At 37.5% G+C, this 26,139-nt stretch overlaps 1 protein-coding gene across 8 annotated transcripts in view; it reads right to left on the bottom strand.

The window, feature by feature from the left end:
• The window catches only part of STAG2 (stromal antigen 2), a 129,827-nt gene that overhangs the window by 80,349 nt on the left and 23,339 nt on the right, over positions 1-26,139 (bottom strand). For all 8 annotated transcript variants that reach the window (NM_001354660.1, NM_001354661.1, XM_024988254.2 and 5 more), the window contains exon 2: positions 1,087-1,230. In NM_001354660.1, the coding sequence (NP_001341589.1) occupies positions 1,087-1,130 (44 nt within the window). In that variant the 5' untranslated portion in view covers positions 1,131-1,230. The remainder of the gene's footprint in view (positions 1-1,086; positions 1,231-26,139) is intronic.

The following is a 26,139-nucleotide window of genomic DNA, read 5'->3' as shown; positions in this document are numbered from 1 at the left end:
GTATTAACACGTTCAAGAAACTTCATAAGATAATATTGTAATAGTCAAACCAAAAATTACTTTTTTTAAGATTATCCCATATCCTCCCTCAAAGAAACTAAAAGAAAAACAAGAAGCTTTCTTCAAGAAACTAAGAAGAGTCAATATAAACTGGGACTAAAATCATATTAAAAAACATGCTTTGAAATACTGGTAATAAATATCCTAGTAGACTCAACAGTCTGAAAATGATAAAATTACTTTTTAAATGAAAATCTAAAAAATATCAAAAGCAGACACCAGACACCAATATGTATGAGGATATCTGTCGTTTTCAAAATTTTTAGCAACCAGGATATGTTTTAAAATCAAGTCTTTTAAAGATCCTAATAACAAACATAGTGTGGTATATGTGTGTGTAAAGTTAATAGGGTCCACGAGCAGTTTAAAGGTTCACTCTTCTCTTAGGCATCTCATGAAACTGGAGCTTAGAATTTAAATCACTACTGAAAATAGTAGCTCAAATTCTTTCCTACATGAAACACTAAAGAGTAATGAGAATAAAAGTTGAGGAAGGCATATAAGCAGCTTTTAAGACAAGGGTAAAGAAAATACCTATGTTGAAATCACTTTATGAACCAATGAGCATGTAATTTGTTTTTGGGGAAAAAAAGGAGAGCATGTCTTAACCTCCTACATCTGTTTCAGTCTGTCACTTGATTTTAAACAGAAATCTGACAATCTGACATTATATCCTAAATGCTATTGCATGGTATATATTCCTTACTAATGAGAACACGTAAGAATTTCATGACACCCCCTTCAAAACAGTTGTTATTGTAAAACCAAGTATGGACTCGAAGAACTGAACAGCAAAAATAATAAATTCTCCAGTATCTAAATTACAAAATAAGCACACTACAAAAAAAGGCATGGAATTACTATTACAGAATCTAGTAAGCATTGGTATAAACTATTTCAAAGTATGCATGCTATCTTATACTGAAACACTGTATCTTCTCAAGCAGAAGTAACTTTAACTGAAGTTAATACAGTTCCCATTTTGTGGAAAAAACATGTATTTAGAAACTATCATAATATACTTACTGAAGTAGATTAAAATCAGTTGGTATTTCTGGAGCTGCTATCATTTCTTTATCATCTTCTGTAACGCCCCAATGTCAGAAATGTAGTCATATATTTATGTGGGTAAAATGATGGTTTGCGTCTTTCTTCTAAGGCAGACAATTCCTTTAAAAAGGATGGGGGGTGGGGTAGAAGAAATGCCATATTTATTATAAACACACCAAAAATGTTGGGAAGGGTATATACCCAAAAACTAAATTTCCAAGTGTCTGCTAAAGTGTTTTAGTAAATAAGGATTTCTATCCTTTGCATTTGACTGCTTTTTCTAGATATGGATTTGTTGCAACTATTGTAGCCCCACAATAGTAACAACAAATACAAAGAAAGAAGCTTCTATTACAATTATTTTTTTAGAATTTGTTATAATTCTCTAGTATGGCTTAAAAAAGACAGATGCCCTAACTAGAAACACAATGTGACTTACTCATTGTAAAATCTTTATGACAAGTTTAAACCATAATACAAAATGCCTAAAAATTCTCTAGCTTTTGCTTATGATGTATAGTTAAAAGGAGCTAATTTTAAAAATCTAAGATATAATTTTGAAACATTTTAAAAACAGATTCTTCTATCACAGAAAATAAAAACAGAGATTCAAAGCCTGTTTTTTAATAACTAACTACTTCATGATAATACCACCTGCATTTAACAGGAAAATGGAAAAAAATGTTAGCCCAGATTGATCTATTCCTTCAAGGAACTTATAATCAATTTAAATACCAGTAATGTCATATGAACAACAGATGAATACATTTGTGACCAACTAAGCCTGGCCATAGGAAGATGCAATTTCCCAGTAAGAGGGTGATCTAAAAAAGCAAATGAAAAGCCTATAAAAGAGAAAATAGGCTGGGTCTGAAGCTTTTAATCTTATGTATAACTTTGTTTTAAAACTTTATGCTTTTATTTCCAAGTGAATCTTATACTTGGTGGCCACCTAAAGACTAAACATATCAAATAATTAATAAATCTTCAAATACCACATAGTGATGAGAAGTTCATCTCATGAATGCTCTAAATTGAAACTGATCAATTTTTCCATTAATTTTAAATCTCTAAAACACATCATAAATGGCTACTAATATGTAATTGTATATCAGAGTTGGGACTCATCATCACATGTAGGATACACTCCAGCCTCCTAAAAATCCCAACTTATTTTATTATTTTATTTATTTTGAGCTGTGCTGGGTCTTCATTGATGCATGGCTTTCTTCTCTAGTTGCAGCAAGCAGGAGCTACTCTCTAGCTGCAGTGCACAAGCTTCTCATTGCAGTAGCTTCTCTTGTTACAGAGCACAGGCCCTAGGTACATGGATTTCAGTATCTGCAGCATGTGGGCTCTAGAGAGCAGTCTCAGTAATTGTGGCAGATGGGCTCAGTTGCTCTGTGTCATATGGGATCTTCACAGACCAAGGACCGAACCCATGTCCTGCATTGATAGGTGGATTCTTTACAACTGACTGAGCCACCAGGGAAGCCCCCAACTTATTTTAGAAAGAAAACTATTTTAAAAAAAGAGAACTATTTTGATTTTTATTTAGTGAGTTGGAAAGGTATAGAGTTAATCAGTTCTAATCAACACATCATCTAGATGACAAAATGGAAATAAAGACTTGCTGTGTCTGTTTCCCTACCTGCCCCCACCCCTTCATTTGAACGCTTTATAAAACCAAACTCCGTGCATTCCCTAAATACACAGTTCCCTAAATACACAGCATTCCCTAAATATTAATACACAGTTTTTAAGCAGACTTTAAAGACAGTTCATAAATGTATGCTCCCAAGGGACATAAAAAATGACTCAGCTCTGAAAAGCAGACAGCATTAAATAAAACAGGCTTCCCTGGTGGCTCAGATGGCAAAGAATCTGCCTGCAATGCAGGAGACCCAGGTTCAATCCCTGGGTAAGGAAGATCCCCTCAAGAAGGGAATGGCTACCCACTCCAGTATTCTGGCCTAGGAAATCCCATGGACAGAGGAGCCTTGGTGGGCTACAGAACATGGGATCACAAAGAGTCAGACCACGACTTAGTGATAAACACTTTCACTTCACTAAATAAAACAGGTATTGTATGATATACTATATTCCTCTAAATAACACAAAATTAATTTCTAGTGTATAAGAAGTCTTGCCAGGTCAAATTATTTTGCTCAAAGTAGGGCGATACTAACACATATTTGGTAATTAGAAACCAAAGCAAACACAAAAGAAAAACAGAATTTATAAAGATGTAAATCTCCCAGACAAGGTATCTGTATTTTAAAAAGAAGCATTTTCCCATGGTCTAATAGGTTTAGAAAAAACTATTAAACTAGCCAACTCTCTATCCCAGTGAAACACCTGCTTTTTCAAGTTTCTAAATATTAAAAAATCCATCCATCCAAGTAAAAGTATCTACCATGTGTTAAATGTAATGGTGATCACTAGGTGTACAGTGATGAACAGGGGATCAATGATCCTTGCCCTTATGGAACTACCTGTAACAGTAAGACAAAGCGCCTACTGCCACTTACTATTAAACATAATATTAAAGTCCATGTATCCTGAGCTTTTACTTTTCTTTCAAGAATATAAACTTTATCTGCAAGAAGAACTTAGAATTTTTCCCTTTTTATTTTAAACGTTTATAGCTATATATAAGTACAATTTGCCTCCCTCAAAGATTTTCATTAAAAATTCACAAAGTCTTTAAATGTACTTAATGCCATTTGACCTAAATTGGGAATCCAGAAATTTTAAGAATACATAAAGCTCAAATAAAAGTGTAAGTTTAATAGTCAAACTCACCACAACATTTTAGGCCTACTGTATGTAGGTTATTAATTTTTAAGAAATATGCTCAAAGATCACAAGGTGGAGCTCTCACCTAATGTCAAAGAAAAACTCTTGAGATTTTCAGTATTTGTACCAATTCTCTGTAACTACTATTAGCGAGTTAACATTCTAACAGCTTTGGAGGATAAAGCATAGAAATGAAATTTGCTTTAACTCTCAATCACTATTTTCCTTTTGGGAAAAAAATACAACCAATAACAACTAGATTTTGCTGCTTCTTACTGAAACCTAAGCAAACACATTTGTTGATAGGTTGAGTAATATACTTTAAAGTAAAACCACTTCCTTAGCCTCAAGTGCATAATACACTGTCATTAAAGATTTATTGAGTATATTCATATATAATTACTAGGTGAAAAAATAATGGGTGATTATATATATATATTTTTACTCTATATGTTAAATTCAAGTAAACGCTTTCAGCAGTACTGCTTTTGATATAAACAGAGATCTAAAAGCTGAAATTTGATCCCTATACTTTTCAAGTTATCAATATTCAATTGTGTTTAGGTTAATTAATTCAATAACAAAAACTTTCTTCTTTTTCCACTTCTGAAAACCTGTTGGATAACTACTACTCTGGCACATAGACACAAATATATATTAAATATATAAGTATACTTGCATCCTAACTCCAAATAATGACTTAAATGATTAAAACTACCCACCCATTGCTGAAAAAGTAAAAAAGTACAAAAAATCTGCTTTTCTTTGATATTGTTTAAAAACCTTAAAGTAATTCTGATTTCTTTTTATAAAAGAATGATTGTTTTTCAAAGTTCCTTTAATTCAATCCCAAGGGGTCTCAAGATAGAAAATAAAAGCTACAAAACAAAGTCATCACTAACAAGGTCCCTCAGAATCCACATGTTACTGGGGAGTGGAGGCAGCACTGAAAGTAGCTGGTGTGTTAATTCTCTCCCTGAAAATGCAGAAATAACTGCTAAAAGCTAGCAAATTCAGCACATATACCACACACTACCCCCTTAACTAACACTCGCCCAAAAGGGTTATTACATTCTTCTATCTATAAGGATCACATCTTGGAAATGTATATACCCTTCTGAAATGCCACCATCATTATAATATAAACACTTAAAAATAGGGTAAATGTCCAGCCATGAACTAACTTATAGTACAAAAATGTAATTAATATTTATACACTGAAACTACTTATGACTGTGCAGCAACTTTGACAACTTATAAGTCTTGTATTAGGATACAATATTAACCAAAAAACAACACAAAGGAAAACAGCTGATGTATCAGAGTGGTGAAAATGTGGATAATTTAAAATTTTTAATTATGATGTTATTGTTAGTAAGAAAAAAAGTCAACTATGAGGGTGGAAATTTATTTCTCAATGTCTTCTCTTAATATCTGAACTATCTGAGGAACTACAAAACTATCTCTGTTGCTAAAACCTGATTTATTCATATTTCAGGTACATAATGTTATAAAGTTAAGCATCTATAAGAAATCCTGACTTCTATAATAAAATTATCTTTATTATGTTCACCTATTCAAGATTAGCAGAGAACAGAAATTTTTATATGAATTCCAGACAAAACCCAAAGGTATGTTCCAGACTAGTTCCTGGAGTAGTATGTTTAATCAAAACAGGAAAATCACTGTCATTCCTCATGTTAAATGATATATGGCAACACTGAATACATAGGGCAAGAAATGAAAAGCTCACCAAAAAATTAAATTAGACATAAATACCTACCTTCAAAGACAAAATCTACTATTGCCCCTTTGATGATTAATAACCTTTAAAAAAGATTTCTCCTTGCTCAAAAAGATGTTTTTCTTCCCTCTGTTTATCTCCTTGCATATAAATCTGTGCATGCTCAGCCATATCCAACTCTTTGTGACCCCATGGACTGTAGCCTGCCAGGCTCCTCTGTCCAAGGAAATTCCACGCCAGAATACTTGAGCAGGTAGCCATTCCCTTCTATAGAGGATCTTCCCGACTCAGCAATCGAACCTTCATCTCCTGCATTGTAGGGGGATTCTTTACCGTCAGGGCCACAATTTCTACTAATAGCTTTCTGAGAATGACAATCAAGCAATGATCATGTATACTCAGACCAGCAACACAATTTTAACCTAAATGTTTCTTGATAGCATACTCATATTACACCTACCACATATTATCATTTGCAAATACATTTAGGAGTCCTAAAAAATTTCGAATGGTTGCACCTGTTCCAGAGCAGGAATAGGTAATCTGGAGAAGGTATGACTAGAAGAAATCAAAATACATAAGGGAATTAATAATCCTGTCTACATTTCCTAACTATAGGAAAGGTCACATATCTCCCCTTACAAACTTAAAAAGTAATATATAGAAGGAAGGGAAGACCAAAAAAAAAAAAAAAAACCAGAAACTTTAAAATAACTAAGTGGACAAAGTGAACACATCTAATGCCACAACACTTCAAAAACAACTTTTACTTTCAGGAAGAGGGGAAGGAGCAAGCTGGGGCACAGTCTACACAGATCTGGCATCACTATACACTGCCAGAAACTAAGCCAGACAGAACTGGAAACATCCACCTGTTCCCCTCCTATTTTTAAATGTATGATAGTAGATGCTCAGCAATCTTATTTCCTTGTCTACCCACATTCCCCAATACTTTGCAAATGTGACTCAAATCCTAACCACAATTAGGATCACCTGGCCCAATCTAGTCAGCTTGCCCCAGTTCTTGACCATCAGTTCTGATTTCTGTAGAAATTTAGCACACCATAGTTAACTTCACAATACATGAGTGCGACCATGGTAGGGGGGAGGGGAAGGGGATGAGAAAAGGCTTCTACCTTATTCCTGCAGACCCACTACTCTATCACTCTGTACTCAGTCGTACCCTGTGACTGAGTCATCCAAGGATCAATACTCTGCCTCGTTCTTCCTGTATCTACCAGCTCCATCCCAGGAACTGGAATCCTGCCCTGAACCAACCTAAAAAAGTCTGTGTGTATCTCTCTGCTTGCCCTAATCTAAATGCCACAATACCGTCCTCCTCTCATCTGTCTCCATACTTGCAATGACTGCTGCTAGACACCAAATACCATATCATACCTGATATAGTGACACATAGCAGCTTTCTAACTCCAAGACTGCTAATTCCCCAATTTGCCTCACCAGCTGCAGTTGACTAGACAGTATCTGGCCCTATCACAAAATAGATATCAAAACAGGTAAAATATTTGTTTTATCAAATACTGTCACCTTAAAAATCATACCTCAGGCTGTAAGGTCAACAGCTAGACCATGAATCACTTTTTAAAGTATTGTCAATGTTCACTCTTCATCACACTTATACTTGAATATTAATACCAGGATTTATCGCTTTCTGCAGTAATTTAAAATATGTGCCCCACTGACATAACTTTCTGTATGTTAAGTCACCGTGAGTAAACAGCAGCAATTACTAGAGGGTGGAGTGGCTTTCAACATTTCAGAGGTGAGACAAAATTAGCTGGTATAAATGAGTGTCTAGATCTGAAAATCAAATTTACAACAACCAGCTAATTCCATGTGTTAACACTTGTAAATGGCATGCAGCATGATATAAACACCATGTAGTATTACCATCAAACCCACTTCATAGTGGGCACTACTGGCTCACTGACATATTTCAAGCAATAGCAGATGTCAAAACAAAGTAGATAAAGACAAGATAATCCCACCCAGATTTTGAGGGAAATTCACATTTTTATTTCATATGCTCTCTAGTTACATCAAGAACTTTCACATTTATTCAAGGCACTAAAACATATCTAAATGAAATCTTGAGTATTTATTAATAATCCACCTGAAATGGAGATACAACTGTAACTTAGATACAGTTCAGTTAATAAAGCATATAGTGTAAAATAAATCAATTTATAGAGAACAGTGGGAAATTTAATCTTAAAATTCAGAATTGCAGTTACTACTACCAAGCTACAAGGTAAGAGGCTTCCCTTGTAGCTCAGTCGGTAAAGCATCTGCCTGCAATGCAGGAGACCTGGGTTCGATTCCTGAGTCAGGAAGATCCTCTGGAGAAGGAAATGGCAACCAACTCCAGTATTCCTGCCTGGAGAATCCCATGGACGGAGCCTGGAGGGCTATAGTCCATGGGGTCGTAAGAGTCGGACATGACTTAGCGACTAAACCACCACCACTACCAAGCACAGTATTTTTGGTTCATTTTATTATGATCACAAACATTATATATATGCTACATATTTAATATTTCTTGTCCCTTACACTTCTCATTTTTGAAATCTGCAAGCCTGGCTTCAGCAGTACGTGAACCGTGAACTTCCAGATGTTCAAGATGGTTTTAGAAAACGCAGAGGAACCAGAGATCAAACTGCCAATATCCGTTGGGACATCGAAAAAGCAAGAGAGTTCCAGAAAAACATCTATTTCTGCTTTACTGACTATGCCATAGCCTTTGACAGTGTGTAACAATAAACTGTGGAAAATTCTGAAAGAGATGGGAATACCAGACCACCTGACCTGCCTCTTGAGAAACCTATATGCAGGTCAGGAAGCAACAGTTAGAACTGGACATGGAACAATAGACTGGTTCCAAATAGGAAAAGGAGTATGTCAAGGCTGTATATTGTCACCCTGCTTATTTAACTTCTATGCAGAGTACATCATGAGAAATGCTGGGCTGGAAGAAGCACAAGCTGGAATCAAGACTGCTGGGAGAAATATCAATAACCTCAGATATGCAGATGACACCACCCTTATGGCAGAAAGTAAAGAGGAACTAAAGAGCCTCTTGATGAAGGTGAAAAAGGGGAGTGAAAAAGTTGGCTTAAAGCTCAACATTCAGAAAACGAAGATCATGGCATCTGGTCCCATCACTTCGTGGGAAATAGATGGGGAAACAGTGGAAACAGTGTCAGACTTTATTTTCTTGGGCTCCAAAATCACTGCAGATGGTGACTGGAGCCATGAAATTAAAAGACGCTTACTCCTTGGAAGGAAAGTTATGACCAACCTAGATACCATATTCAAAAGCAGAGACATTACTTTGCCAACAAAGGTCTGTCTAGTCAAGGCTATGGTTTTTCCAGTGGTCATGTATGGATGTGAGAGTTGGACTGTGAAAAAAGCTGAGCGCCGAAGAATTGATGCTCTTGAACTGTGGTGTTGGAGAAGACTCTTAAGAGTCCCTTGGACTGCAAGGAGATCCAACCAGTCCATTCTGAAGGAGATCAGCCCGGGTGTTCACTGGAAGGACTAATGCTGAGGCTGAAACTCCAGTACTCTGGCCACCTCATGCAAAGAGTTGACTCAACGCAAAAGACTCTGATGCTGGGAGGGATTGGGGGCGGGAGGAGATGGGGATGACAGAGGATGAGATGGCTGGATGGCAACACCGACTCGATGGACATGAGTTTGGGTACACTCTGGGAGTTGATGATGGACAGGGAGGCCTGGCGTGCTGTGATTCACGGGGTCACAAAGAGTCGGACACAACTGAGCGACTGAACTGAACACTTCTCATTAGGTAACACCTTATTAAAATATCTAACATTAGCATCCACTTGATATAAACCACTAACCTTCCCTACTAATATCCACAGCATATAATTCATAGGCTTGAACTATATTCATATTAAAGTTCAGAAATCAAATGTTTTCACACTAAAGTTTATAAACATAGTATAGGTACTTCCCATTTCAAATCTAAAAGGTTGCTAATTCTGCACAATGACAATGATGGGAGAGTCACACCTATATTGTACTCCAAAATTATTTTAAGATTAAAACATGTAAACTACTTTTTAAAAATTAAATCTAAGCCAAATAAAGATGCTACAAAAAATGGCAGACCAATATCCCTGATGAACACCAACACAAAAATCATCAACAAAATATTAGCAAGCCAAATTCAATAGCACATTAAAAGTAAGACACCATGACCACAGTAGGATTTACTCCCAAAATACAAGCCTGGTTCAGCACATGAATATCAAGCACTGTAATGTACCATATTAACAGAATGAAGAGCAAAAACCCCTCATGATCATCTCAACTGATATAGAGAAAGTATTTGGTAAGTTTCAACATCTTTTCATGATAAAAACACTCAACAAACTAGACAGTGAAAAAGGTACCTCAACATAATCCCATGGACAGAGGAGCCCAGTGGGCTACAGTTCATGGCATCACAAAAGAGTCGGAGACAACTTAGCAACTAAACAACAATAATAATAACCTCAAATAATATAATAAAGAATACTTATGAAAAGCCTGCAGCTATAATGATAAAAGACTAAAAGCTTTCCCTGTAAGATCAGGAACAAGGCAATGATGGCCTCTCTCTCCACTTCTATTCAACATGGTACCGGAATTCCAATCCAAACCAATTAGGCAAGAAAAAGAAATACAACCCATCCATATTAGAAAGAAAGAAGCAAAATTATCTGTTCATGTGAGACTGTTCATGTGAGACTGGATGAAACAGTCTCACATGTAGAAAATTCTAAAGATTTCATCCCACCACCAAAAAAAACTGTTAGAATAAACAAATTCAGCAAAGTTGCAGGACATAAAGCCAATACACACAAGTCAGCTGTCCTTCTACACACCAAAAATGAACAATCCAAAAAGGAAAACTATTCCATTTACAGTAGCACCAAAATGAAGACTTAGGAACAAACCTACCAATGATGTGGGGAACTTAAACACTGAAATTTATAAAACACTGCTGGATGAAATTAAAGCTTTAAGTCACACAAGAAAATGGAAAGACACTCTATGTTTAGTGATTAGAAGACTTAATATTAAGATGCCCATACTACCCAAAACAATATACAGATTCAAATAATCCCTATCAAAATCCCAAGTCTTTTTGGGTAGAAATAGAAAAATTCAAGGGACTCCAAAAAACAAAAACAGTTTAGGGAAAAAGAAAACAACCTTGGAGGAAACACACTTCCTGACTTCAAAACATATCACAAAGGTAGAAATACTGGCATAAAGACAGATATACAGACGAATGAAATAGATGCAAGAGGCCAGAAATAAACCCTTGAATACACACTCAAATGACTTTTGACAAGGGTGCCACGACCATTCCATGGGGTTTCGCTTCATAAAATGGTGCTGTGAAAACTGGATATCCACACGCAAAAGGATGCACATGGATCATTCATATCTCACACCATATACAAAAATTAATTCAAAATGGATTAAAGATCTAAATGTAAGACCTAAAACTATTAAACTCCTAGAATAAAACATAGGGGGAAAGCTTCATAACACTGGACTTGGCAATGATTTCTTAAATATGACACCAAAAGCACAAGCAGACAGATGAGACTACGTCAAAACATTTACACATAAAAGGACACAATCAACAGAGTAAAAAGGTAACCTACAGAATCAGAGAAAATATTTGCAAATCATATCTGATAAGAGGTCAATACCCAGAATATACAAAGAATTTCTGGAACTCAACAAAAAAATCGAGTAACACAAATTTTAAAAACAGACAAAGGATCTGAATTGAAACCAAATCAAAACTACAATGAAATACCACTTCACATGTTCTAGGATGGCTGGAATAAAAAAAAAAAAAAGAAGACATAATAAGTGCCTGCAACGATGTGGAAAAAAATTGAACACTTGTGCACTGTTGGTAGGATTATAAAATTGTGCAACTACTATGGAAAATACAGAGGTACCTCAAAATTTTTTAAATAGAACGGACATATACTTCAGCAAATCTCTTACTCCCAAGCATGTATATACCAAATATTTGAAAGTTGGGTCGTCAAAAGGTATTTGCACACCCATATTCATAGCAGGAAATTCACAATAGCCAAGAAGTGGAAGCATCCACATGTCCATCAACAACTGAATAAATAAACAAATACGGCAAATACATACAATGGAATATTATTCATCCTTAACAAAAAAGGAAGTCCTGTCACATGCTACAATGTACATGAACGTTCAAGACATTATTGTAAATTTAAAAAGCCAGTTAGTCACAAAAAGACAAGTACGTATGATCCTACTTACATGAGGTACCTAAAGTATCAAATTCACAGAAACAGAAAGTAGAATGGTGGTTACTAGGTTTTTCTTTGGGGAGGGGCAGGGAGGAGGGAAGTTTTGTTTAATGGGTATGCTGCTGCTGCTAAGTCGCTTTAGTCGTGTCCGACTCTGTGCGCCCCCATAGACGGCAGCCCACCAGGCTCCCCCGTCCCTGGGACTCTCCAGGCAAAACACTGGAGTGGGTTGCCATTTCCTTCTCCAATGCATCAAAGTGAAAAGTGAAAGGGAAGTCACTCAGTCGTGTCCGACTCTTCACGACCCCATGGACTGCAGCCTAGAGTTTCAGAATTGCATGATGAAAAAGGTCTGGAGACTAGTTTCATAGTAATGTCAATTTACTTTACAGTGCTAAACTGTTCATCTAAAAATGGTTAAGATGGTAAATTTTATGTTTTTTTTAAATCACAATAAAAAATTTAAATCCTTTTATCAAATATTTTACCAAATATCAAATATTCATAAGATTTTACCAATCACTTGAGAACTCCTTTCTACTGAACAAGCATACTATACAACCTAACTAATGATAGCTTTCAAAATGTAGTTTTATAAATTAAGACAGAACTGAAAAAAACAAACAAAAAAACAGAAAACACTGACAAATGATACTTAGAATACTGCATTTTGACAATTTTTTGTCTATTTATACAGTAAAAAGGAACTAAAGCTTGTATCTTTATGGCAAAACAAAGAAATACTAGCTTTAAAAAAAATTTGAAGTACTCGGTTGAACAATGCAAGCTAGTCTCAGCTACCTCTTTACTCTGGTAAGGAGTTTGGCAATTTCTTCTAAAAACCAAATAGTTCGCCACAAAAAATAAATGATAATTATGTGACAGAATTGAAGTGTTAGCTAAAGCTACTGTGATAATCCTATTTGCAATATAAATGTATCAAATTGGCACACTATATACCTTAAACTTACTCAATGTTATATGTAAATTGTATCGATAAAAACATTAATTAAAACCATACACGCATTTCCCATAAAAATCAGCACACTTCTGAGCATTTATCCCAAGAAATGAAAATCTACATCCACACAAAAACATGTACACAAATGTACATGAATAAACATGTACAGCTTTATTTGTAATAGCTAAAAATTGAAAATAACTCTGTTATAGGTTGAATTGCGTCCTCCCCAAACTTCTATTTTCAAGTCCTAACCCCCAGTGCCTTGATATATGACCTTAGTCTCTACAAAAGTTATCAATTTAAAATGAGGTCCTCAGGATGAGCTCTAATCCAGTATGACTGGTATTCTTATAAAAGGGGAAACCTGAAGACAAACATACAAAGTGAAAACCTCATAGAAAGATGAAGGTGGCAATCTGGGTGATGCTTCTATAAACCAAGAAAACCTAAAGATTTCCAGCAAACCACCAGAAGCTAGGGAAGAGGTATGAAATGTATTCTCTCTCATTGCCTCCAGGAGGAACCAATTTGACTGATACTTTGATCTTGGATTTCTAGCCTCCAGAACTGTGAAACAATAAATTTGTTGTTTAAACCACGCAGTTTGTGGTGCTTTGTAATGGCAGCCCAAGCAAACTAATACAAACCCAAATATCCTTAATCCATTCACTAATGGTTATTAAAAAAAACTGTGGTATATTCAAACCATGAAATATGGCTCAGCAATAGAAAGGAATTAACTGTTGGGATGTAACAACTTGGATGAATCTCAAGGGTATTTTGAGTGGGGGGTGGGGGACAGTCAATTTCAACCATACATACTGCATGATTTCCATTTACGGAACAGTCTCCAAAAACGACAAAATTACGGAGAACAGATTAGGGCTGACAGGGATTAGGAGGTGAGGGAGCAGGAAAGTAAGTAGTATGAGGGATCTTTGTGATGATGGAACAGATCTGTATCTTGATGGTGGTGGTCACAAACCAGTCAATCCTAAAGGAAATCAACCCTGATTATTCACCAGAAGGAGTCATGCTGAAGCTGAAGTTCCAATACTTTGGCCACCTGATGTGAAGAGCCAACTCACTGGAAAAGACCCTGATGCTGGGAAAAGTTTGAAGACAGGAGAAGGGGATAAGAGGATGAGATGGTTGGATGGCATCACCGACTCAATGGATATGAGTTTGAGCAAGCTCTGGGAGATGGTGAAGGACAGGGAAGCCTGGCGTGCTGCAGTCCATGGGGTTGCACAAAGAGTCGGACACAGCTGAGTGACTGAACGACTGAACAACAAATACATGTGTTAATTTGCTTAGAATTATAAACACACAAAAACAATCTTACAAAAAAGCACACATATAACTTGTAAAATCTGAATAAACTGTGGATTGTACCAATGTCCATTTCTGGTCTTGCTATTCTACTGGAATTATGCAAGATGTTTCACCAGTGGAAAATGAATGAAGGATACATGGGACCTCTCTCCTATTTTTGCAACTTCCAATGAATCTAGTATTAATTATACCAAAATAACATTTTAAAATGTCTATAATCAAAATCCCAGCAAAGCTTGCCCTGCCTCCAAAATCAACAAACTGATTCTTAGGTGAAAAAGAATCAGAACAGCCAAAGCAATTTTTGAAAAAGAACAAATTCGGAAGACTCACACTATACACTATATCAAGGCCTACCATAAAGCTACAGTAATCAAGACATTGTAAATGGTGATTATGACAGGTCAACAGAATAGTGACCTGAAATAGAGTCACACACTAGGGTCACACAGTTTTTGACAGAGATAACAAGGCATTTCAACAAAGACAGTCTGAACGACTGCATATACATATGCCAAAAAAATTCCTTAATCCATACTTGCACATATACAAAAATTGACTCAAAATGAATCCTAGACTCAAATGTAAAAATCTTAAACTATAAAATTAGGTAGCTTTATTTGTAATCCCCCAAAGGTAGAAAGCAACCCAAATGTCTTCAACTGGTGAATGGATAATTAGCTTACATCCACAAAATGGAATACTACTCAGTAGTAAAAAAAAGAACAAACTTCTGACATAACTGAGTCAGCTGAAACTCAAATGTATTGTATTCTGCTAAGTGAAAGCAGCCAAACTCAACAGGCTACTTAGATATGATTCCATTTATAAGACCGTCTGGAAAAGGCAGAAAAAAAATCTATGCATGGAAAATAGATCAGTGGAGGGGCTTAGACTGGGGAAAAAGACCAATATCCACCAAGGAGTACAGGAGGGATTTGTGGGTAGAAATAGTGGAACTGTAATGTATGTTGCTTCCCAGGTGGCACAGTGGTAAAGAATCTGCCTGCCAAGGCAGGAAATGCAAGAGGGAAGTTCGATCCCTGGGTCAGGAAGATCCCCTGGAGAAGGAATGGCAACCCACTCCAGTATCCTTGCCTGGAAAATTTTATGGACAGAAGAGCCTGGTAGGCTACAGACCATGGGGTCGCAAAAGAGTTGGACACAACTGAACATGCACACATGCAATGTATGTTGCTGTAATCATGATTATACAACTATATACATTTGCTAAAACTCACAGAACTATACACTAAAAAGAGTGACTTGGATTTTATGTAAATGACTATCTTAATAAAAAAAATTTTTAATCTGTGTCCATCAGTGTTGTCTTGTCCGCCCCCTCACCACCCAAATGCTTTCTTCCAATTAATTTCTTCAACATCTACACTAGAACACCAAAACTATTCTTTAACAACTTAAACAATATTTAATTCCATGTTGCTCTGGTCATTTTAGTCAACTAAAACATAAGCTGTCCTTCATACCAACTGACACATGATTGGCGATTTTGGCCAAAAGCCATATGCATTTGTAATATTAATAAACATCAAAACTGGTCTCCATACACAAAGGTTATACCAATTTGTACTTCTACCAGTAACCAACCTATGTCTGGGTGTGTTTCTGTACATCTAACAGCACTGTCAACACTTTCAAATTTTTGTCAATCTGCTAAAATGAAAAATCATTATTCAAGTGAATCTCCCTACACAAACTCAGAAATCCAACACACATTTTCAATAAATCCATTACTATTCAAAACTTGTAAACCAAAAGACTTGGATAATGCAGTATTTGTCACTATCCAGGCATTTATCGTTATCTGAACTCTTGCTGTTAATATTAAAAATCAGGAACCAAATAGGTCTGGCTAAGAAACAATACTTGTAGTTCTTTTTAACTGTATTTAATTTTTTGACTTGGCTGTGCCAAGTTTTACTTGTGGCACGTGGGATCTTCAGTCTTCATTGTGGCATCTTTAGTTGTGGCACGTGGGATCCAGTTCACTGACCAGGGGATTGAACCCAGGCCCCCTGCACTGGGAGTGTGGAGTCTTAGCCAGTGGACTTCCCACTTCCAGTTTTAACTTGTACTTCTCTTATTTCCTTATGGTTAAGAGACATTCTTACTGTCTTTTCCATACTCTATCTGCTCATGTCATTTGCCCACATTCCTAACAGGCTGATGATGATCTCTTTCTTGCTGACTTCAAAAAGCAAAACATTCTCTCCCCTACTTTCAAGGAGACAGATCACTTCCTACTACAATGGCGTCTTTTCGCAATAGTTACTACATACAGCCCTACAATCTCTCTTAATCTGACCTTGTCCAAGAGGGCTTTTATCTTCCAGCCTGCTCACCTCCTTATCTACTGCCATTGCCACACACAAAGGATGTTATTACCTTTTGCACTTGAGACTTCTCAGATCATCCAACCTCCTCAGGCTAAATAGCTCACTATTCTCCAGGCTTCTTTGATGCACTACCTACCCACTCCTACACATTTTTTGTGATTTGTACATTTTATCTGTCTCCAAGTATGTTTAGTGCATTAGTCGCTCTTTTTGACTCTTTACGACTCCCCTGTAGTCCATCAGGCTCTTCTGTCCATGGGATTCTGCAGGCAAGAATACTGGAGTGGGTAGCCATTCCCTTCTCCAGGGGATCATCCCCACCCAGGAATCAAACCCAGGTCTCCTTCATTTCAGGCAGATTTTTAGCATCTCAGCCACCAGGGAATCCAATGGACAGAGTAGCCTGACGGGCTATAGTCCACAGGGTCACAAAGAGTCACGACACAAATGAGCGACTAACACCTCTTAAGTATGTTTTTTAAAGAAGAGGAATTCAGTTTACAGAGGGCTTTTTCTATCCTCCTTGCTGTCTCTATATTAATATGCAAGGAAAAAAAAGTCCTGGATTTCCCTGGTGGTCCAGTGGTTAAGAATCCACCTGGCAATGCAGGGGACATGGGTTCAATCCCCGGTCTGGGAAGATCCCACATGTCACGGGGCAACTAATCCTGTGGACCACAACTACTGAGCCTGAGCAAAGCAACTGCTGAAACCTGTGTGCCCTAGAGCCCGTGCACTGAAACCAGAGAGCAGCCCCTCCTCGCGGTCAACTACAGAAAGCTGGAGCACAGCCATACATAAATACATGTTTTCAAAGAGGAAGAAAAACGTCCTCACACTATCATGCTAAGACTTATTGAAATACTTAAGTAATAAAATGGTTTCCATAATACACCATCGACATCCCCTAAACATTATTTTCTAAAAGGTTATGAAAACTTGCACAATGTCACACAGCTAGTAAAACTCCTAGCTGCCTTCTGCATATTTGCTTCACAAGTAAATGGGTGTCCTGTTAGGATCATCCACATATTAGCTGTTCAATACTCTTTGGAAGACTTGTTGCTGTTTAGTCGCTAAGTCGTGTCTGACTCTTCTGCAACCCCAAGGATTGCAGCCCGCCAGGCTTCTCTGTCCATGGAATTCTCTAGGCAAGAATACTGGAGTGGGTTGTCATTCCCTTCTCCAGGGGATCTTCCTGACCCAGGGATTGAACCACATCTCCTGCATTGCAGGCGAGTTCTTTACCGCTGGGCCACCGGGGAAGCCCTTAAGGATTTGAGAATCAGTCAATTTCAACTATAAAAGAGGTATCAGTTTCCCTCCTCTATATTTATATAAATGTCTGAAACTACCACATAGAAAACCCCTGAAATATCTTACACATGTTGTTCAATACATGCAATAAAAACAGAAATTTTTCCTTACTCCTATGTATACAAAATGTTCTCCAGCTAAATCTTGAGCAGCAGAAAATCCCCCAAAGCTGCACTTTACCATCAATCCTATAAAGCAAATAAGCACATGTTGCTTGTAACTGTATGTCCCTGAGGGGGAACAATAGCTCTGTCATCATACATATAGGCGATCACGTAATAAATAATGGAAAACTCTATCTGTAAGAAAGTGGTTCTCTTAAATTCCAGTAGGCATAAGAATCATATAAACACTTGTTTAAACGCAGGGTCACAGGATCCACAACTAGGGACCCGTTCAGTAGATCTGCATACACAAGTATCAGGTATCTTGTATTCACAAATCCCATATGTAGGTGGGTCCATATCCCACTTTAAGAGAAACTGCTCTAAGTCATGGAATCAGCAACTTCTGATACACAGACTGACCCAGTTTTACAGACAGAGAAGGCATGAATAGTTAGGGAAGAAAAGCAAACACACTTCCTTCTTCCTTCTTAGGCCACTTCATCATCTGAACCTTTGTTCACTCAAATGCCAGAAACCCACAGCCTAATGATGCATTTCCCCCAGAATGTCCTTAAGATGCTGCCTAAAGTCTAAGAAACCGGTGGTCACCATACCACTCTTCCTTCCACAAGAGAGAAAACTGTGACTTTCCTAAATAAGATACTGCCCAAGTTTAAGCTAACCATGAATGAAACTCTTCACAAAGTTTATTCCATATAGACTTCAATTTGCTACTGGGATCTTCTTTCCAATTTCTATCTTCTACAAAAACGCCAGGAGCTGCCAGGTTCTAGAAATTCTGAATAACCCAAGACAAAAGTTTGTTCAATTGGAGAAAAAAAGCATTAGATAAAAAGAGTATTTTTTAAACTGTGAGTTTAAGAAAAATACAAAATAGCCTCTTTGGACATGTCATATTTTAACACTATCAAGACCCTTCCCAATCCTGACCAGATCCTCCAAGACCACAAACCAATGCTTTTTTTATTAATGAAATTGAACCTACAGCTGCAATCACAATGTTTGTTTCAGTATTCCATGAAAGGTGCTCATTCTCACCTCTGCTTCCCCAACCTAACCATAACTGTCCCCTGCTACTCAACCCAGAATCAGTAAGGCTCAATTAAAATCCTAGGTAAGGTCAGTTCTTGGTATCCTCCCAGTTGAACTATCCCTTCCAACCTTCTCTTTTTACCTAGCATTTAGTTCAGCCTTTAAACAATAAATTATTCTAATAACCATGATAATTATCCTTATTCTATTATTCTACTCCAGCTCTTAATGAATTGCTTCTTTCAAATGCAATACACTTATAGTCAAATGCACAAAACTAAGGATTTTAATTACAATATTACTAAGAACCTCAGCACTTGCACTGAGATAGCCATGATGATAAAAATAACAGGCACAATTTTCAAAATGTAAATAAAAGGATAATAATGAGTAAAACATGAACTCTGTTTAATAACCTTAAGCTGAAGTCCATAGTGGTGAAAAGCACTAATGTCCACAGGTTGAAAATCATCTAAAATAAAAAAGGATAATCAATAGATAGAAGGGAGCAATGGTTGGGTGGATATTTGACAAAGCAAATATATCAAAATGTTAAAGGTGGAATGTAGGTGATGGCTATATAGGCAGGTGCATGCATACTCAGTCACTTCAGTCATGTCCAACTGTTTGCAATCCCAAGGACTCTGGCCTGCCAGGCTCCTCTGTCCATGAGATTTCCCAGGTAAGAATACTAGAGTGGGTTGCCATTTCCTCCTCCAGGGGATCTTTCCAACCCAGGGATTGAACCAGCATCTCCTGCATTACAGGCAGATTCCTCACCGACTGAGCCACCAGGGAAGCCCTGGTTATATAGGTGATTGCTATTACAATTACATATGCTGGAAATTTTTCATAATAAAATGTTGGAAATGAATAAAACGTAGCTGACTCCCCATGAGTTTACAATACAGTGAAGATGTCACAAAAGCAATTGTAATTGAGTACACTGAAAGTACACAAGCAATGGGAATTCCCTGGCAGTCCAATGGTTAGGACTCCTGACTTTCACTGCTGAGGGCCTGGGTTCAATATCTGGTTAGGGAACTAAGATCCCACCAGCCACATGACACAGTGAAAAAATAAAATTAAATTAAAAAAAATAAGAAAATACACTGGCATAAATATGCACAGGAAGCTCCAAGGCACAGAGAAGTGGTTCTCAACTGGGAAAGGGGGGATCAGATATGTTTTTCAGGTGATCCAACTCTAAATCTAGAACGATATGCACAGTATGCTGGCAATTGGGTGCAAGAGCATTCTAGGCATTAGAAACGGCTCAAGCAAAGAAACATGTGGGCATCAAACACTGCGGCATGCATGTCTGCTCACTTGTTTCAGTCCTGTCCAACTTTTTGCAACCCTATGGACTGTAGCCCGCCAGGTTCTTCTGACCATGGAATTCTCCAGGCAAGGATACTGGAGTGGGGTGCCGTGTGTTTCACCAAGGGATCTCTCTTCCCCACCCAGGGATCAAACCTGCGTCTCTTATGTTTCCTGCATTGTCAGGCCAGTTCTTTACCACTAGCGCCACCTGCTGCTGCTGCTGCTGCTAAGTCGCTTCAGTCGTTTCCAACTGTGCGACCCCATAGACGGCAGCCCACCAGGTTCCCCCGTCCCTGGGATTCTCCAGGCAAGAACACTGGAGTGGGTTGCCATTTCCTTCTCCAACGCATGAAAGGGAAAAGTGAAAGTAAAGTCGCTCAGTCGTGTCCAACTCTTCGAGACCTCATGGACTGCAGCCCAGCAGGCTCCTCCGTCAGTGGGATTTTCCAGACAAAAGTACTGGAGTGGGGTGCCACTGCCTTCTCCAGTGCCACCTGGGAAGCCCCAAACATAGTGGTATGTTAAGGGAAGGATTGATGCTGAAGCTCAAACTCCAATACTCTGGCCACCTGATGCAAAGAATTGACTCATCGGAAAAGAACCTGATGCTGAGAAAGATTGAAGACAGAGGGGGATGACAGAGGATGAGATGTTTGGATGGCATCACCGACTGCACGGACATGAGTTTGAGTGAGCTCCGGGAGTTGGAGATGGACAGGGAAGCCTGGCGTGCTGCATGCAGTCCATGGGGTCACAAGAGTTGGATACGACTGAGTGGCTGAACTGAACTGAAGGGAACTAAGAGCAGTTGAATACTACTGCACTGTATGGGGCGGGGCTGGTTTTGAATGTCCTAGTCAACTCCTCTCAACCTCAGTCACTACCCTCCCCTCTGTAAGGCCCATTCCTTTGAAGTCTCCCAGATAATCACTACCTCTTTCTGTTCCTATACACAAGCCTCCATCATTACAATAATGACCCTGTATTTTTAATGTTTTTGTTTCCTTAACCACCTTCTGTATTGACTGCTGACTCTGAGGACAAAAACTGCATCTTATATACAATTCACTCTGAAAAGATACAGTTGACCCATGAACAATACAGGTTTGGACTACCCAGGCCCACTTCTATGCAGATTTTTTTTCAATATATACTACATTACTACATGATCCACAGTTGGCCAACTGCAGAAGCGGAACCAGAGATACAGAAGGCTAACCATGGTATACATGCAGTCTCAGATTTTGGTATGCACAGCAGATCCTGGAACCAACTCCCCATGAAAACCAAGGGACAAATGCAAAGTCTATTCTTTTGACATAAATATGCCCTCAATCACATCCCCATGAACTTCCCACACAACAAGAAAAGTCTAAGCTAACTTATTAGAGAAATAATTACAATACCACTTTTTCTAGAAGAAAAAACACTAAATTTTATCCATGCCCTATGCCCAGAAAAATTCTACATTTTTAAAAGGCAGGAGAATTAGATTCATAAATACAAAGTACACACTTCTAAAAATGTGCTGATATTATGAAAACAAGTTACAAACCGATACATTTAAGTATGATCCAACCTGTTTATGCTTATAAAATCTCTGGAAGAATCCAAAGAAACTCTCAGCAGTGGTTACCTCTGAAAACTGGGAATGGAGGGACCGGAAATTTTCACTTTAGACCCCTTTTATACTGAATTTTTACCATGAGTAGGGATCATTATTTTTATACAAGTAACAATAAAGTTTTCTTCTTTTAAAGTAGTTTGCTCTAAACATTTTTAAAACATCCTTTGAAGACATGAGGACCATGCTACAGAGCCCGTAAGTTTTCTGGATACTACTTCTATAAAACAACAACCCAAGAAAGGCAAGCATTCCAAAGAATTACAGTACAAAGAATTATCATGGTTTCACTTGCAGACATACTCTTCTGAAGATTAATGTAAAATAAATGAGAGATAAGCACACACAGAGAGACACACAGAATCAATTTAACAATACTCTTAACTGGAACATGACTGAAACAACAGAAAAAGCAACATTCTAGTAACTTTTCAAACACCAAGACCATCATACTATTTATCCAGGCAAATTCTTTCTAACAAGCTTGTTTTAAAATCAGAATATAAATGAGAAATGCAAGAATCAATGGAACACTGTGTCTTGTAGTACTCACAGACAAATGGAAAAGAGAAGGAATTAAACTAACACCTAAACCAGTCTTTTTTATGGAAGCAATGAAACAGAAAAGAACACACATACCATAAAATATATCAACCATAAAATATATGAAGTAATTCAGAAGGCAGAGAGCAGTAAAGTATTTGCTCTGCTGATTGACAAGACAAGCTACACAAAAAGTAATGGGCATAACACAAGATTTCAATAGAGGGTTTCCCTCATAATACTGCAATGGGACATCGATCTTGGGGCTTAAAGTACAAGAACTTGAAGATTCTCAAATAAATCCATTAAGGTAAAAAAGCAGTTATATTTATCTACTTGTGGTAGCCATCCTGTTTCAGAACAAGAAGGAAAAAAGAAAAACTAAAATTCCATAGCAAAATGCAACGGATTGATGATAATGTGTGCTGAGTTTACTAAAAGAATAAAAAGCCAATAACTGAGATTAAAGTGTCCCCAAAGTATAAGAAACATTATACTGGACCATGTCACCTAGCTCAACCCCCCTGAATGTTTTAAGGGCAGTATCTTTCAGTGCACACTACACAGAAAACATATAACCTTGGTTCCCACAAAATTACACATGAAATTACCTTTAACACAATAATCATATAGCATCCATTATCTTAGTAAATCAGTAAATCATTTTTTCATTTTTCTTCCCAGGTTTTGTCTGTATGTGCATGCATGAATGTCTATGTGTAAAATTTTCAAAATTATAACCACGGAATGGATGTAACTGTGCATAATTTTAATCTCTGTATGCATTTCTACCATTTCTGTAATATTTGTAATAAATACTACTAATAGTTTCATGAAATCCCACCATATGTCATGCACTATAACCTCCTTATTTATTGTTGGACATTAAGATTGACCCCAGTATTTCATTACAATAAACAACACTGCTTCCTGTGTATATACTTTATGTTGAATTATTCCCTATTTTAATCATTATTAGATCTAAGTAGATCAACATTTATTTTAGAGCTCTTGGTTAGAGGTAAGACACATGCCTACAATTTTCTGCTATTTGTACAGTGAGGAGATTTGTACCAATGCTTTGCATGGTTCCTGCTTAAGGATTTAAAATGACAGATTTATCAAGCACTTAGACTAGTGCCTGGCACTCAATAAGAATCAACAGGTAGTAGTAATAATATTGAAAACTTCAAATACACTAACATTTAAGATCATAATAGTTGTTCTTATCAATCTGCATCAATGTTAAATAAAGCAAGGTTAACATTATCAAGCATATTCCATGTGTCAGAAACAACATACTACACTATCCTTGATTATTTCAAGGTAGGTGATATTCTGCCCATTTTATAGATGAGAAAATGAAGTTAGGTAATTTCCACAAGGTCACACAGTTAATGAGGAAAGAAGCCACAGGATTCCAACTTAAATGGGCTAAGATCTAAGGCTTATTATGTTCTTTTCCACTATCGCAAGCTGCCTCAAAATACATTTAAATGTTTGGGGAAGGGGCTTCCCTGATGGCTGCATGGTAAATAATCTGCTTGTCAATGCAGGAGATTCAGGTTCAATCCCTGGTCTAGGAAGATCCCATGTGCCCCAGAGCAACTGAGCCCATGCACCACAACTATTGAGCCTATGCTCTAGAGCCCAGGAACAGCAAGGACTGAAGACCTTGTGCCCCTGAGCCTATGCTTCACAACGAGAGAAGCCACCGCAAGGAGAAGCCTGCACACAGCAACTAGAGAGTAGACCCCACTTGCTGCAACTAGTGTTAAGCCCAAGTAGCAACAAAGAGCCAGCACGGACAAAAATAAATAAAATTATTTTTTAAAATGTTTTGGGAAGCTATTCACCATTACAAATATAGATGTGAATCAGAAACTATTAAGAAACCCAAATACCTTTGTTTATCAGCCAGCCAGTTCATCCAGTAGCATACACATCTCCAAAATCAAAGACAGGGAAGACTAGAAACAATACATATCTGATCTGAGAAGATCTAGGTTAGAATCCTGGCACATCAGTTTTATAATGTTAAATCATTATATACATATATCCACTGACACTGTAATGTTAAATCATTATATATATATTCCACTAACATTATATATAACATATAACACACACATGTATGTAGAGCCTTTAACACTTCTTCCTGATCTAAAATTCTAGGTTCTAAAGCACACAGAACCAAGAAACACAATATGTATGTTCTAGTGTTTATTTTACTAGTTCTAGTTGTGCGACCTTGAGCTATGTTGTTTGGCTTCTCTAAAAGGCTAACTCCTCATTTGTAAAATAGCATGAATACCGTAAGACTTCCCTCCCTAAACAATTATTATGAGAACAGAGTGACAGTGTTATATAAATTCTACAATGCTCTAAAACTATGATGGATCATCACTACTATTACATTTGATTAACACACATACTAAGCAACACACTCAGAATTTGATCCAGATGCTCAAGCTGGTTTTAGAAAAGGCAGAGGAACCCAGATCAAATTGCCAACATCCGCTGGACAATCGAAAAAGCAAGAGAGTTCCAGAAAAACATCTATTTCTGCTTTATTGACTATGCCAAAGCCCTTGACTGTGTGGATCATAATAAACTGTGGAAAATTCTTCAAGAGATGGGAATATCAGACCACCTGACCTGCCTCTTGAGAAACCTGTATGCAGGTCAGGAAGCAACAGAACTGGAACAACAGACTGGTTCCAAATAGGAAAAGGAGTATATCAAGGCTGTATATTGTCACCCTGCTTGTTTAACTTGTATGCAGAATACATCATGAGAAACGCTGGGCTGGATGAAGCACAAGCTGGCATCAAGATTGCCAGGAGAAATGTCAATAACCTCAGATATGCAGATGACACCACCCTTATCGCAGAAAGTGAAGAGGAACTAAAAAGCCTCTTGATGAAAGTGAAAGAGTAGAGTGAAAAAGTTGGCTTAAAGCTCAACATTCAGAAAACGAAGATCAAAAAAAAAAAAAGAAAGAAAAGAAAACGAAGATCATGGCATCTGGTCCCATCACTTCACAGCAAATAGATGTGGAACCAGTGGCTGACTTTACTTTTTTGGGCTCCAAAATCACTACAGATGGTGACTGCAGCCATGAAATTAAAAGACGCTTACTCCTTGGAAGGAAAGTTATGACCAACCTAGATAGCATATTCAAAAGCAGAGACATTACTTTGCCAACAAAGGTCCATCTAGTCAAGGCTATGATTTTTCCTGTGGTCATGTATGGATGTGAGAGTTGGACTGTGAAGAAAGCTGAGCGCCGAAGAATTGATGCTTTTGAACTGTGGTGTTGGAGAAGACTCTTGAGAGTCCCTTGGACTGCAAGGAGATCCAACCAGTCCATTCTGAAGGAGATCAGTCCTGAGTCATTGGAAGGACTGATGCTGAAGCTGAAACTCCAATACTTTGGCCACCTGATGCGAAGAGCTGACTCACTGGAAAAGACCCTGATGCTGGGAAAGATTGAGGGCAGGAGGAGAAGGGGATGAC

Source organism: Bos taurus, chromosome X (genome assembly GCF_002263795.3).
Source record: "Bos taurus isolate L1 Dominette 01449 registration number 42190680 breed Hereford chromosome X, ARS-UCD2.0, whole genome shotgun sequence".
Taxonomy (NCBI): Eukaryota; Metazoa; Chordata; class Mammalia; order Artiodactyla; family Bovidae; genus Bos; species Bos taurus.
This window is presented reverse-complemented; position numbering and strand designations above follow the sequence as displayed.